The 14,800-nt window shown below is 40.2% G+C and overlaps 1 protein-coding gene across 1 annotated transcript in view; it reads left to right on the top strand.

The window, feature by feature from the left end:
- Window positions 1–14,800, top strand: part of DDAH1 (dimethylarginine dimethylaminohydrolase 1) — a 123,861-nt gene that overhangs the window by 92,910 nt on the left and 16,151 nt on the right. The window contains exons 3-4 of the mRNA XM_046645866.1: window positions 1,954–2,027; window positions 2,840–2,959. Of these exons, the coding sequence (XP_046501822.1) occupies window positions 1,954–2,027; window positions 2,840–2,959 (194 nt within the window). The remainder of the gene's footprint in view (window positions 1–1,953; window positions 2,028–2,839; window positions 2,960–14,800) is intronic.

Genomic DNA, 14,800 nt, shown 5'->3' with positions numbered 1-14,800 from the left:
TGGGGAACTTTATAATAGAGGAGTCAGGCTGATACCACCTGAACACTCAGATCATTCTAGCATCACTGAAGATGTGACAGTCAGGCGTGCACCTCATGATGTGAGGCAGTAGAAACACAGCCCTGCCTCGCCAGTAACCCTATCAAAAAAAAAACCATTGAACAAGAATCGAAGTAAGCATCTATAGGAAACTATCAATTTTCTGAAAATACAAAGAATAAAGGAACAATTTAATGTTCAATAATACACAAGGAAGCAATCAGCCAGATCCAGAATGTAGGATAGTCAACAGGACAAATGGCTTGGTTTCTCCTATAAAAGAATGAGATGAGGAAGGGAAAGAAAAAGAGAGCAAATTGGTAGAGAAGAAAATGACAAAAGAGACGTAACAACCAAAAAATTTTTTTTAATATTTCTGTTCTAGCACTTTAGTTATTTTTATCAGAAAGGCCATTTAGGGGATGTAGTTCGTCATACTGCTAGAAACAAAAGTCCAACTTACTTTGTAAAAGTTTGCTTTTCTTTGTACTTTCCTATCTCGCCTTAGTCTTTCAAAATGGAAATAATGTGGAAGCCCCATTATAAATTTGTTTAAATTTGCTTAATGCATTAAATGTTTTTCTTAAAAAGTATGTATAAACCTAATTTATACAAGTATTTTTATATTGAAAGAATTTAAGAAATTTGGGGTTTTCTAATTGCAACTGACTTTTTTAATAAAGTGAATAATATTTTTGATAAGTGAGAGACCTTTCCCTTACTTGAGTTTTAATTTGTATGTAACAAGTTTTATTAGGGACAAAACAATCATATCATTACCAAAACACTGTCAGTGTGCCACCCAAGATTCCTGTGTCTGCCAACACATAAGCCATTGGAGTTTATCATAAGGACAACGTGAAGATTAAAGTTAACATTTGTGAAGTCTGTTGAGCAATTCCTTCTACGTGACTACTCTTCTTATACTTCACCCTAATGTTCTGGGGCAAGAATATACTGATTTCTCTTTTGATATTTTTTCCACATTTCATGTAGAATTCTTTTCCAAAGAATTAAGGGAGGATGGGAATCCCCTTATTTATGTATTGCCTAACTCTACCCACTATAATTGTTTGTTTCCCTATAACTAGGAGACCGTTTTTATTTAATGTTTTGCCTTCTGAGAAGAAAAATTGTAGAATTTCAGAAAAGCCAAGTAAGTAGAAAGTTACGTCCTCCTAAACTTTAGTACTTTGTAGATAGGCATCTTTGATGTTTTGATTTGAAATAAATGGATGCATAGTTTTAAAGACAGCTCTCAGAGGTCAGACCTGAAGACCCCATCAGCACTAAACTCACTTTTCCCAGGTGGTTTCTTCAGCCCTTACATCAGCATTAGAAGAGAAGGAATCCAACTTCATCAAGAATGTCTAGTATTGTTCTTTTAGGGGGAAAAAAAGGAGGCACTGCTAACTTGTCATTGCTATTACTTAATTCCTGATAACAGATTATGAATGTGTTTAACTCTGCTATTTCCTAAATAAAAACTTTATGCTTATTGTGTTAAACTATACATAGCATAAAATTTACTATTTAACCATTTTTAAGTCTACAGTTGAGAGGCATTGACTACGTTCATGTTGTTGTGCAACCCTCACCACCATCCATCTCCAGCACTTTTTCCCCTTCCCGACTGAAGCTCCGGACCCGTTAAACACTGACTCTCTGGTTCCCTCTCCCCTCAGCCGCTGCCATCCCTTCTACTTTCCACTTCTTTGAATTTGAAGAAGTTTATTTCTAAGGGCAGTAATTTGAAATCAGATTTGTGTAAGGAGATCAGAGGTCAGAGGACAAGTGGAACTGCCTTCTGTGGTGAAAAAGAACTGTGTGATGCTTTAAGGTCATTATTTATAGATAAAGAGTACACCCTCACCAGTGCCACCTACTCACTATGTTCCATGACATTTGTTATAGGCAGAGAATTTTTTGTGGGCCTTTCCAAAAGGACAAATCAACGAGGTGCTGAAATCTTGGCTGATACTTTTAAGGTAGGTAAAGGATAATTTATGCCTGGCACAGAGTAATTACTTAATAAATATTCATAGATCCATTGCATCAATATGTCATGAATAATGCTATTTATATGTCATCAGCTTTACAAAATAATTCCTAACATGTGTATGTTTGCTAGAAGTTTTAGAAGCTATCAAATTCAAATTTCTCAACAAATAGGCGTCATTGGGCTACCACAGACAAAGTTATGGACATCTTCGGTTTTCTCCAAGTGCGTAATCATACAACCACCTGGCAAATGTTCCAGGCACAATCAATGACTTAAAAAAAAAAATCTGGAGACCCAATTGATTCTGAGATGAAATGTGGATTTTTCAGATTGGAATCAAAGATCCCCTGTACTTGGGTGCCTACTAAGTGCTGGAAGCTGTGCTGGGTATTGCACATACATCCTCTCAAGGTCCCTTTACTCTATTGGTCATTCATAGATTGACTCACCAGACTGCTCAGGAAGGGATATAACCCCCAAGAAGCTCTGTTCCCCATGAAGACATGAGGCTCCGGTTTGCCCAGGATATTGAGACACATCCTTCCAGAGCAGCCCACTCTATAGATCAACCAGCAAAGCTGTTGGCACAGTCACACATCTGGAAGGAGGCTCTGCACTTTTTTCTTAGAAGCAGTCTTCACTTAACTGGCAAGACCAAAACCTGTGGGTCCCAGCTTTTCTTCCAGACATTTAGGGTCCCTGGCAGCCTCCAGAGGAGCAGGCATGTTTCAGACAGGTTTAAATAGGTTTTACAATTATTCTACAATGCCAAACCACTTGTTTCTGTTATATACATAGGACTATGCGGTCTCCACTGTCCCTGTGGCTGATGCTTTGCATTTGAAGAGTTTCTGCAGCATGGCTGGGCCTAACCTAATTGCAATTGGATCCAGTGAATCTGCGCAGAAGGCCCTCAAGGTAAATACAAAACTATGCTCTTTCTAAGTGCAACAGGCAATGCCTGCCACGTGGTTTTTCTAATTCTGCCTGCTGGGTGGGCAGCAAGCAGGGGTGGCAGGGAGAGAACAGGCTGGTACTTGAGCTTTCTCTGATGTATACTGTTGTGACCAAACATTCGTTAGGAACTGGGACCACCTAAGTGTAGGAAGAACTCTTTTCTGGTGAACCATTCTTACTCACACACCACATTTCCTCGAAAGACCATGATTCACAGTAATAAACACTAAACTCATCACCCTTATTTCCTCGGGGGAAAAGGAAGATGTGCCACCAGTAGAGTTCCTTGTAAGGTTTTGTCTCTTTAGTAGGGTAGTTGTTACACAGGGGTTGTCATATTATTCTTATGCTTTTGTAGGTCTGAGCTATTTCATAATAATCTTTCAGAAAGCTATGATTCATAAGTACCTAAAAACCTTACCTTCTTCAGTTGCATTTGGAATACTTAAATTTTAGGACAGGAACTTTTCTCATTTCACACAGGAGAATAGGGAGCCCAGAAAAATTGTGACTTGCCCAGGTCACATCAAGAGTGGAAGTCATTGATAACGAAAAAGACCTTCCATTGTCACAGTGCTTTCCAGTTCAAAGACACTTTCTTTCTCTGTAGCTAACAACCCTGTGAGAAGATATGGATGCTCCATAAAGACATAGACCATATCAGTTTTGCTCACCATTGAGCTCCTTTGTGCTTGGCCCCTAATGGGCCCTTAATAAATATCTGGTGAATGCATGAATAAATGAATGAAAGAGGTGGTATTATCTCTGTTTTGCAGATGAGAACTAGATCGAGTGATTCATCCCAGGTCACAAGGCTGATGCTAAATGGTAGGCTGGGACCATTGCCCCTTCTTCTCAGGTGGTCCCACACAACAGGATACAGGACTTACTAAAGGACCAAGCTAGAAACTCCTCTTAGGCAAAGAGGAAATATGTGTGCCCCAAGGTGCATAATTTACTTTTTTGCCCTTTCAGGTCTTTACTCTTCTACTTCAGTGCTAGACTTGGCGCAGTTTGTCTGGGAAGCAGTCATTGCCTCCCAGTTGCTGAGTTTCCCCTCTGCTTTATCAGCGGCGTCTTCAGCCAGCTCACCTGGTCTTTCTGTCTTCCTTTTCTCAAACTGTATCTTTGATTGTATTTCTAGGACTTTTAACAATTGTTGCAGAACAATCTGCCTCAGAATTTGAACTTGCTGTCTTTTTCTGTTTCATTTAGAGTATGTCTCTTGTTCTGCCCATTCTGCAAGGCTAGGTCGGCCTTCTGCACGTAAAAAAGATGATGTCTTGAAGGAAAGCATTTGATGAATGGTGTCACTCAGAGGAGCTAGGAAGATTATTTTTCTCCTTAGGGACTAACTGTGGGTGTCCATCCATGGCAGCTGGGTTGGTCTGCATATGTCTGAAATTGATTACAAGGGAAGGAGAAGGCTGAAGCTGACCTATACTGTGCCTTTGTGTGAATTAACAGAAGGAACCTCTTCTGGATAGACATATCAGAAAAAGTAGCTCCATCTGCCATTCTGGGTAGACTAGGTCCCTAGTTCAAATAGCTTGGCCCCTAGCTCAATAGGTCTCTAAGTCAAATAGGTCCCTAACTCAAAAAGCGTGGAGAAACTAACATAACAAACTAAGAGGTAATATAACGTGGTTAACTAGCCCTACACTATATAAAATAGCCCTAACGGAGTTAGGGCTAGATATCCAGAGAAAGCTTTGTGGAGGAAAATGTGGCTGGATGTGGATCCTAAAGGATTTGGCAGAGTGGGATTCAGTGAGAGAGTGTTCCAGGTAGGGACATGATATAAGCAAATACTGAGCGAAGTACATACATGTGATATGAGCAAACTAGTCCAACTAATGAAGAGTTTTCTTGTGGGCTCTTAGAGATACAGCTGGATGGGGCAGGTGAAGTCTGAAGAGGTAGGGACTTAAAATGAGGAAGAGGATAACTTTATCTCCATAAAGCAGGAGTCTGGGTACCAACAGGACTTTGAGCAGAAGGGTCTGTATTGCTTCAGGGATGTTGGACCATCATTCCTTTTGCAAAAAAAAAAAAAAAAAAATTGAAGAGGGAAGAAAGGAAGATCACTGATGACCTGGAAAAAGAAAGCCTCAAGTCCCTTTGTTGCCTTGATAACTCACTGCCATTTCTCCATTCGTCCTTCTCTTCCCATTGTCAAGTTCTCTAAGATGACATCTTTTAAGGGCATCCTATGAGGACTTTATAGTTCCCCTTCCTGTAGAGTTCATTTGAGTTAGTATTAATAATGATGTTCACTCTATACTTGAAACTTTCTGTGTCAGAAGCTATAAATAATCCTCACTGACTAGAAAGAGATTCTTTGGAGAATGTATTTTCCATCAGCAAATGTGCTTCCTAAACTGTTGGCCTGCAGAGTTGGCAAATGCCCACCTGCCGTGTTCCTAGCTTCAAAAAGGTCCTCTTACCTTGTAGTGAAAGCAGGAGGATAAACTGAACCGAAAAATAATGAGATCTCCGTGAGGGCATGTTCTCAGGTCAAAACTAGGTGGGTCGGTGAAATTCAGATTTGGTGGACTGAACTGCTTATTTATTTGAGAGCAGTTTTGGCTCCTGGATTAAAACAATCAATAAAATTGATAGTGGGGTAAGTCCTACTACTATTTTGGAGATATAAATACTGATATAGATAGGCAGGAAGACAAATGGGTAGAGACAAATACACCATTTGCAAGTAATGAATGCATATCAATTTTATTGTTTCCATTTTGCAGGTGAATATACTGAGATGTGTTGGTAAGGCATTTTGAATAGGATCTCTTGGTTTCAGAATCAGCTTTCCTCGGCCCTGATTCTCCTCTCCCCAGTTGCCTACCCTAATGCATACTCATTCTTTTTCTATTGGAAAACCTTTCTTAATTATTTTGTCATGGATTTGTTCTAGCTGAGCTTCCTCTTTCTCCTTCCCTCTCTCCACCTGTCCTCCCCTTCCCATTTTTTGTTGGTATCCAGGGTCTGACCTGTCTCAGGGAAGATGTGACTTTGGTCCTAGATATCTGTTTTTCCCTTGAAAATCTTGATGTTGCAATCTTGTCTCCATAGAGAAGCCCCTGGCCACTTGGGCATCTCTTTGAAGGGCATAGCATTTAAACGGAGGTGAGTTGTGCCTGCCTGTGCCACACACTGAAGCTCGATTACTTCCCACATCTGTCACTGCTTGCTGAGTACTTGCTTCCTTCAGAGTCTGAAAACTACTTCTTACATATTTATGCAAAGTTGAGAGCCGAAGGGTTCCTGGGTAGTCTTAGTCCACTTGAAACTCTTTGTTATGGGTTGCAATCTATTTTTGGCTAACGAAGTAGGTTCCTACGGAGATAGTCATCATACCTGTCTAGGTCGTAGTAGACGTAATAGTGTACATGTTGTGTATTTAAATGAAATCATCCATCTAGGAAGACTTTAGCAAGTCTCTGTTAAACAAAGCCCAGAGCACATTTAAAACAGAGTACATTTAATACACGTTTAACACAGAGTATATTTAATATAGGGAAGGAAGAAAGGAAGACATATTATTACTGCATTTTACCATTGATATGGCTAAGGTTCTGCAGGTTAGGCTGATTTGAACAATTCCTAAAGATATTAGCATCAAGTCATATCCTAGGAATGCTATTATCTAAGCAAAATTAGCCTTTAGAGCAACCTGCCATTTCTATAGTTTTTCTCCCACACTTTCCATCACGCCCTTCATGCCCCTGGGGAAGTACCACCTTCATCCTGCCCCTCAGGCTATAAAAGAAAATAGTATAAGATGAATTCATTCATACACAGACAGGAGACCTATTAGTGCTCTTGCGGAAGGAATGCTTGCCTTCTCAAAGAAGATGGGAACTGCGCTGGCTCCGCTGGAACTGCTGCTCCCAAACATGATTTGAGCAAAAGAAGCCAATCGCCGAAAAGTACATATTTCACTATTCATTTAAAGTTAAACAAGAGACAAAACTGCTCTGTGCTGTTAGCAGTCAGAATAGTGGTTACTTAAAGGAGAAAGGGAGTCATGGTCCAGAGGGCCACTTTATGTGTTACACTTTAATTTTGAAAATTTAGGAAAAAATGCTTATATTGTACTGTTGGAAGTGGGCTATGATTAACTCACAGAAACAGTTCTTCAATAGCTGGGTCTAGCTCTCAAACCCATGCGTTACCGTCTACATGATGCCTGTCTTTTCCACAGACTAGCCTGTTTTTTATTTTTTTAACTAAGAAAAAAAAAAGACTGACACTTTGTACTCCTTAACCAACATCTCCCCATTTCCCATCCCCCTCCAGCTCTTGTACACCTTAAATATATACAATTTTTAACAGTTAATTATACCTCAATAAAGTTGGGGAGGAAAAAAAAGACATAGTACAGAGTAGATTTGTACCACATCTCACCCGTTCTTTTTCCAGATGCATTCCAAAGTTGACTTCCTTTCCAGGAACTTGGATTAATTACATGCTGTCTGTCACAGGAGGACAGATTGTAATTCCTGCCCTCCAGAGGGACTTGTAGTAATGATTTTTATAATTCAATCTCCTGAGTAGCATTCAGTCAGGGGGAAAAATAGAAAGGAAGGAAGGATGAAAGGAGGGAAGGAAGGGGAGAAGGAAGCAGAGGAAGTGACACTTAACTAAAATTTTCCTGAAACTAATCAGATGAGGAGGCTGCTGACCTACTGGAGCTCCAGGGGCTGCAGTACTGACAAGTTGGGGGGCTGTGCCATCTGCTGGCCGGGCAGCAAGAGGAGCAGTCTTACCTTCTTAACCCCATGTAGCAGACCAGTTACTTTCTCTTTTTGGCATCTGCACTTTTGTTTAATGGCCTTTTTTTATTAATAAGGGATAAAGGGGCACATATGTATGGTGACAAATAGAAGCTAGACTATTGGTGATGAACACAATGCAGTCTATATAGAAACTGATATATAATAATGTACACCTGAAATTATACAATGTTATAAGCCTATATGACCTCAATAAAATAATTTTGTTAAAATTCTATTCTTTTGTATCACAATGAATTATTATTTAAGAATACTTTTAATAGAAGTACTAAAAGGATATGGTAAGAAAAGAATTAGGAGATCACCACTCTGTCTTTTGTTTCTTTCTCATGTAAATGGAACTGAAATATAGTAAGTGGAATTCCAGTAGACCTGTACTTTTAAATTAAAATGCTCATAATGCATCTTAATGGAAGTGTCTTAGGTTTCTTATCTACTTCGTGAAATAACTACATTTGTAAGATTCCTTGAATGAGGACATAGACTGCAGCTCATTTAAATTGCATAGCACACAGTGTGTTTTTCTGTTGAATGACTAACTGTATAATAGAGGTCACTCAGACCGTATTTCCTCTCCTTTTGACTCAGCTTCAGCATTGATTTTATGTCCAAAAATGTCCATGTTATTTTATAGATGGTCATATAAAAATGAAGATGGAAAAACCCTAAATTTGTTCAGATTTTATATATTTTTTTATTGCCTGGAATTTCCTTTAATGGCAACTGGAATAGCAGTAGCAAAAACCAAAAGACAGAATGAGAGCTAACTAGTATCAACAGGGTGATTGAAATAGGAAATAAAGACTGCATTTTTAGTTGTTGTTGTCACAGGGAATTATAGTGTGCAGCCACAAGATTTCCCACTTTGGGATGTATGTGTGAAAAGCATACTGACATACACATTGTCAGTTTAATTTAGTCTTATTATCTGGTCGTCTGTTCCAGTTGTATTCACCAGGTCCACAAAACAATGATTTTTTTATTTTTAAATCTCCCATGCCTGAACTCAGAAATTAACACAAAACCAAATAGCCTCTGAGTTTGTAACAACTGTTTATGTTCTTTTTCCTGGCAGCAGTTGCCTTATCTGACAATATTCCCAGAGCTGTATGCCAACAAGACTGAGGTGGCCAAAATAAAATGCTTTGGCATGATACGGCAATAAATAATCTGAAGATGTGAGACCAAAACAGCCATGATGAATTTCAGCACCAGTCCTAAGGCAGGAAGGAGGCAAAATCAGCCAAGTAGGAGAAAGGGAATAATAACATTTGGGTTTTTTTCTCAAGCTTTCAAAAAAATATCAGAAGGAAAAAAAGGAAAAATTGTATTTAAAGTGCTGTTCATTCTATCCATTATATGATGGGACATCAAAAACTATTCAACAGACTCCACAGGATATTGTAGGGAGAATTCAAGCATCTGTTGGGTTGTTGAGCAAATGGCCTTTTAAGGGGCCTTTCAATCCACGACTGCTGCTTGCAAAAGAAAGGCTCTAAGAGATCTTAAGTGAGTGGTTCTAATGAGAGGTGTGGTTTGAAATCACCTGAGAAACTTTCTGAAAACACGCTGCCCTGGACCTGTCATAAAAAATTCTGATGTTCTGGGTCTAAGATTGAGCATAGGTGCCCTCATTTTTGAAAAGCTCCATGGGTAGTTGTGATGCACAGACCGAGCTGAGAGCCATTGCCTTCAAGGATTCCTGCAATTTCCGAAAGCCCCTGACTTAGAATCCTGAATAATGTGCTCCTGAAGAAGCCAACCACTGTAGAATATAGGTACAAAATAATATATTCCAAGTAGCAGTAAAGGTAGACAGTATCCACATTAAAGTCATGGAAAGTTAGAAACTCCTTACCTTTTTGCTGCCTAGAATTCAACATTGTATAAACTTAAAATATAACACCTAACTGGGTAATAACTTGGATGCCATCATTCAACATATTCGGCATGCTAAAATTCCGTATTAAAATATTCCAAGTTACTAAGAATTGCTAATGTTATTATTTTCTGAGAACAGGAAATTTGCATTTGACTCATGTTTCCATGTCCCCACCCCCAACACACGCACAGAGAAAAATCTAACAACAGGACCTCATCTGGATGTGTGAATATTTGTGCCAAAGAGAAAAAAATGTTAAACTTCACACCATTCTGTTATTAGAGAAGAACTTACTTTTAAAAATTATCATATGTTGATTCTACTAAAGAAACATAGTTGTCTAGAAGGCCAAAATGGCTATGAGGGCAAAGCAGAGAACTTAGAATCCAAAATCACGGTTGTCATTCCGGCTCTGCCTCCAGCTCTCCCTGTGTGACCCCTGTCTCCTGTACTCAGTCTCGTCCTGAAAAAACAAAGTTGAATCAGCCTCACTAGGAAATGAGAGCTTCGTTCCTTCCCACTGGAAAATTCATGACCAGCAGTCAAGGTGAAGGTCTGTGTCTTGGACATGGGGTGTGCAGGCACTTGGCACACAGTAGCAACCATTTAATTATAAAACACCACGATAAGGATAGTTCCCAAGTGGATTTGCTGTAGACTCTTGACCGCTGTGACACCGTCCTTTCAGTGGCTGTAAGTGATGGAAGACTTGTGCTTAGCTGAACATCCTCGTTCCTGTTTGGGAATAGAAAACCACAGATGACTCCAACCTAGTTCCCTTTTTCTTTGAGGAGGCTTCAATTACGTATATAACTTTTAAATTGGATATGTAACAAACAATATCATTGTCTAATTCCTACATAAAAATCTGATAGGAAAAAAAGGTAAGGTTTCCAAAACCTTTTATTTCTGTCTCTTCTACAATAAGATATTTAAAAAGACAATTGAAAAGAGATCATAGTTGAGCTTGAAGCTTGGGCTTCTTAAGCACCAAACAGCAATAATATTTATGGAGCAGCAGTTATATGAAAGATACTGTCCCAAGCACAGGGAACACTGAGATGGATGAGAAACAGTCTCTCCCATCAAGGCCCCCTCAGTTTAGCTGGAGAAACAGGACAGGACATTAATAGATAAACACTGTAACAGTGTAACACAAGGTAAATGGCTGATAAACAGTGCAGGGTCCTAGTAGAGGTGATAGGAGTTCTGAGGAGGAGTGACCAGAGGAGGCGGGAGTCAGAGTCTGAGTGGGCCTGAAGGAACAGCATGCAATAGACTGGCACAGAGGAGGAGTCGTCAATACAGACAGGACAACTGGGGGGATATCTATTCTATAATCAAGAGACAATGGCTAGAACAAGGGGTGTGTGCGGGGAAGGAAAGAGAGTTAAGATCCAAGATTTAAGTTGGGGCTGGTCCAAAGGCCAAGGAATAGGGGTTTTCTTATCTGCAGGCTGGGGAGCCACTCAGTTTTTTAACAGAGGTGTAAAAGCTGAAGATTGTATTTCAGAAAGATCTTTCTGGCGTTATGCCTGTAAAGATTTAACAGGAAGAAAAATTAGGAGTAATAAAAGGAGTTAGATGCCATCACACAGTCCAGAAATAAAGGACAGGAGGATCTGGATGAGGAAAGTAGCCATGAAGACAGAAAGGACCTTGCAGAAGGTGAGGTCCACTTAGAGAAGTAGCAGAGCATTGTGACTGATGGACGTGAAGGGGCGAGGGCGAAAGAAGGAGCAGATCAACACTTCGACAGGTATATACAGAACTGCTGTTCTCTACCAGGCACTGTACTAGGCCCTAGGCAACAAGGATGAACAAAATGACTTCAGAAATGACTACCAGACGGGTGCCTTTGGTTTAATTTTTGGAAAAGAGTTCAAACTCTCCTCGTCACCATGACCTCAGCTCTCCCCAACAACACACGAACAAACCATAGAAAACTGGTGAGCAAAAGCACGTTGCTGGATTTCACTGACCGAGACTCACATTTTGGTAACTAAACTATACTCGGCCACATCCAACTGACAGCAGCTCTGGTAGACATCCGATGTTTAAGCTTGTGACATGCTAATGGGGTTGGCTCTCATTTCAGTTTCCATTGGCAGCAGCCACTGGCTCATCCGAATTTGGAGTGTCTATCCTTCACCCTTTTCTGTTTATTTTTTATTATCTTTATCTACTCACTCCTGAGGCACATCAAAAAAATCACTTAACATTTGCATGCCCTCCGTCTCCAGCAGTGTCCTATTGTTTCTTGGCTGAATTGAGTTGGCAAAAGACTGCAAAAAAAACCCAGGATGATTTCTGCCTCTTGGGCTGAAATTGTACATCACAGCATGACCTGTGGGACACCTGTTGGCCATGCCATCACCAGTACCCTTGATATGAAGGGATTAGGAAATGTGTCAGTTGAGCTGGAGGGAGGATGGTTGAGTTTTGGGTTACTGTTTCTCCGTGGAAATCACATGTATTAAATGCCTTCGTGTTGATGAGTATCCTATTGCTTGGCTGAAGGTTAATAAAGCATATGGTAAAACATAGACACTAAATCAGAAGTGACATTTTAACCATGAAATATTCTCCAGCCTCTAAGGAGAAGAAAGCACTACCTGATACAACACTGGAATTTGGACCTCCTCAGAAATAGTGACGTACAAGAGAAACAAATTAAATTTGCCACCATCTTCTGCAAAAGCATTCCAATAGTATTACCCTGCTCTGAATAATCGCTTACTATTTCTCCTGGTTTCCATCTTTCAAAATGTCATCTGAGTCCAGCAATCTTTGAGAATATTTCTAAATCTGTTTTTCATTTATGGTCACTGGATGCTGCAGTTGTGGCCCAGTGTTACTCAAACACTATCTTGTCTACAGATGGAAAAGGCAGCTTTGGAGATAGATTACAATAGCCATCGCCTTTTATCTCTTTCTGAAATGGGACCAGTTCAAAGCTGTGGCCACATATCCAGAGGTGACTCAAGGTACAGAGTTTCAAAAGAAACCAATTAGAAGCTAACTGAAAGGTGTCGAATCTCTTACATTTTGTGCCCATTTTCAAGTCCTTCATTTCTTTTTTCCATCCACATGCTGTCAAATGATAAGAGCTGAACATAGATTAGCTACTAGTTAGTAGTTGCAACATCCATAGCAGTAATAATACCTTTTAGGTGTGAAGCCCATGTTAATTTAATTTGAAAAGTCTCCAGTGAGTGGTTTTCAAATTTTACTGTACCCGAGAATCACATTGAGTGCATGTTTGAAACACACAGCACATTCTTGGGTCCACTACGAGAAATTCTGATTCAACAAAATGGGGATGGAGCCCAGGAACAACGGCATGATTCGAATGCAGGTAATCCGTAGACCACACTGGGAGAAACACTGGCTCTGTCTGGAATTCACCAGACTTCAGTTCCTGCATTAGCATGTGAGGGCGTGGGGAGAAAATTCATTCCAAAAGTAAATTGCTGTGTGTCCTTGAACGGAAAATGCCACCTAATAGCACTCAGAATAATATCATATTGAGTAAAATAAGTGGCACTTCAGGGAAATAGCTCTCATATGAAAGAAGACCACGCAGAACTCCAGTAGATTATTGAAATATAAATGCTTATGAAGAGCTAACTTTTCTCTAAAATCCCGTATCTTTTTAGGGGGAAGTGCTTACAGAATAAAAGATATTTATCATTGTCTTCCATCTAGTGCCTCTCTGTTGATAATATTTGCATATTAAAATACAATGTATCTGCAGTGAGTGCTTATTGCTCCAATTTTCATTAAGCACATAGGCCCTCAGACTTGCATAGAAAAGTCTGCATTCCTTCCTAGCTCTGAAATCCTGTGTCTTGAAAACAAACATGATACTAAATTCTTCAGGTAGGAATAGTGGAAGGAGGAGAGAACCCCAGATCTCTACTTGAGTAAAAAGTTTGTCTGGTCCCATCCCTGAGCTTGTTAGGGAGGATTGGAGAAGGGCCTCTGGAGAGCACCCAAGCTGATTAAAGTCAGAGATTCAGTGACCAGTATGGACTGCACAGAAAGATATGGCCCAAGAGCCCATTGGCAGCTCTTCTTTGCTCTTCACTGAAGGTTGAGCTCTGAGTGAGTGTGTCTTATAGGAAATTGTATCAGGAGATTTTAAGAATTATTGAAATGCACTGCTAAAAGATCATTCATTCATTCAACATTCAACAAATAGCATTGAGTGCCTACTGCCTGCCAAGCAGAACTGCAAAGCCCTGCACGAGGAGCCAGTGATGCCACGGGGCCTGTCTGGAAGCTTTAAAATCATCTGTCCTTCCCGGATGGCTTGGATACCTTTACTCAATTGAATTCAGATAGTATGTCAAGCACCTAAAGGGGCAGTGGTCAAAATATGTATAGTGGTGATGTAAAAGAAATACATCTCAGGGCCACCTGGTGGCATAGTGGTTATGTTCGCGTGCTCCGCTTGGGCAGCCCGGGGTTCGCAGGTTCAGATTCTAGGCATGGGCCTGCGTACCGCTCGTCAAGCCATGCTGAGGTGGCATCCCGCGTACAAAAAAATAGAGGAAGATGGGCACAGATGTTAGCTCAGGGACAATTTTCCTCACCTAAGAAAATATATATATTTGTTACTCTCTGAATCAATTAATGACAGTCAGCCAGTTGCCTTCTCCAGCCTCCTTTCCACTCTTTCTTCTTATTAGCTGAACCTTGAGTTTCAAATATAAGCACATTTCCACTTGGAATAAAGTCCACATTTCTCAGCTTCCTTTCTACAAGGTATAACAATAAGACTAAGGTTTGCCCAATGAGATGAAAGTAGGAGTGCTGGGTATGAAATCCAGGAAGCCTGGATTTGAAAGGAAGGAGTTATGCCTTTCACCCCTTCCTGAATCTTGCTACTTGAAAAAAGGATGTGATGGTTGGAGCACCAACAGCTACTTTATACCATGAGGACAAGGGGTTATATCCCAAGTATGGCAGAGCAAAAGGCTAGAAGGAACCTGGACCCCTGGTGACAGGCAGGTCACTACCCTACACTATGACCTCAAAACTCCTTTCACATGAGAGAGAAATAAACTTTTTTAAGTCACTTTTGGGGTCAGGTAAGTTTCTGTTACAGCC

This window comes from Equus quagga, chromosome 18 (assembly GCF_021613505.1).
Source record: "Equus quagga isolate Etosha38 chromosome 18, UCLA_HA_Equagga_1.0, whole genome shotgun sequence".
Taxonomy (NCBI): domain Eukaryota; kingdom Metazoa; phylum Chordata; class Mammalia; order Perissodactyla; family Equidae; genus Equus; species Equus quagga.
The sequence above is the reverse complement of the archived record's forward strand: the minus strand, read 5'-3'. Positions and strand labels throughout refer to the sequence as shown.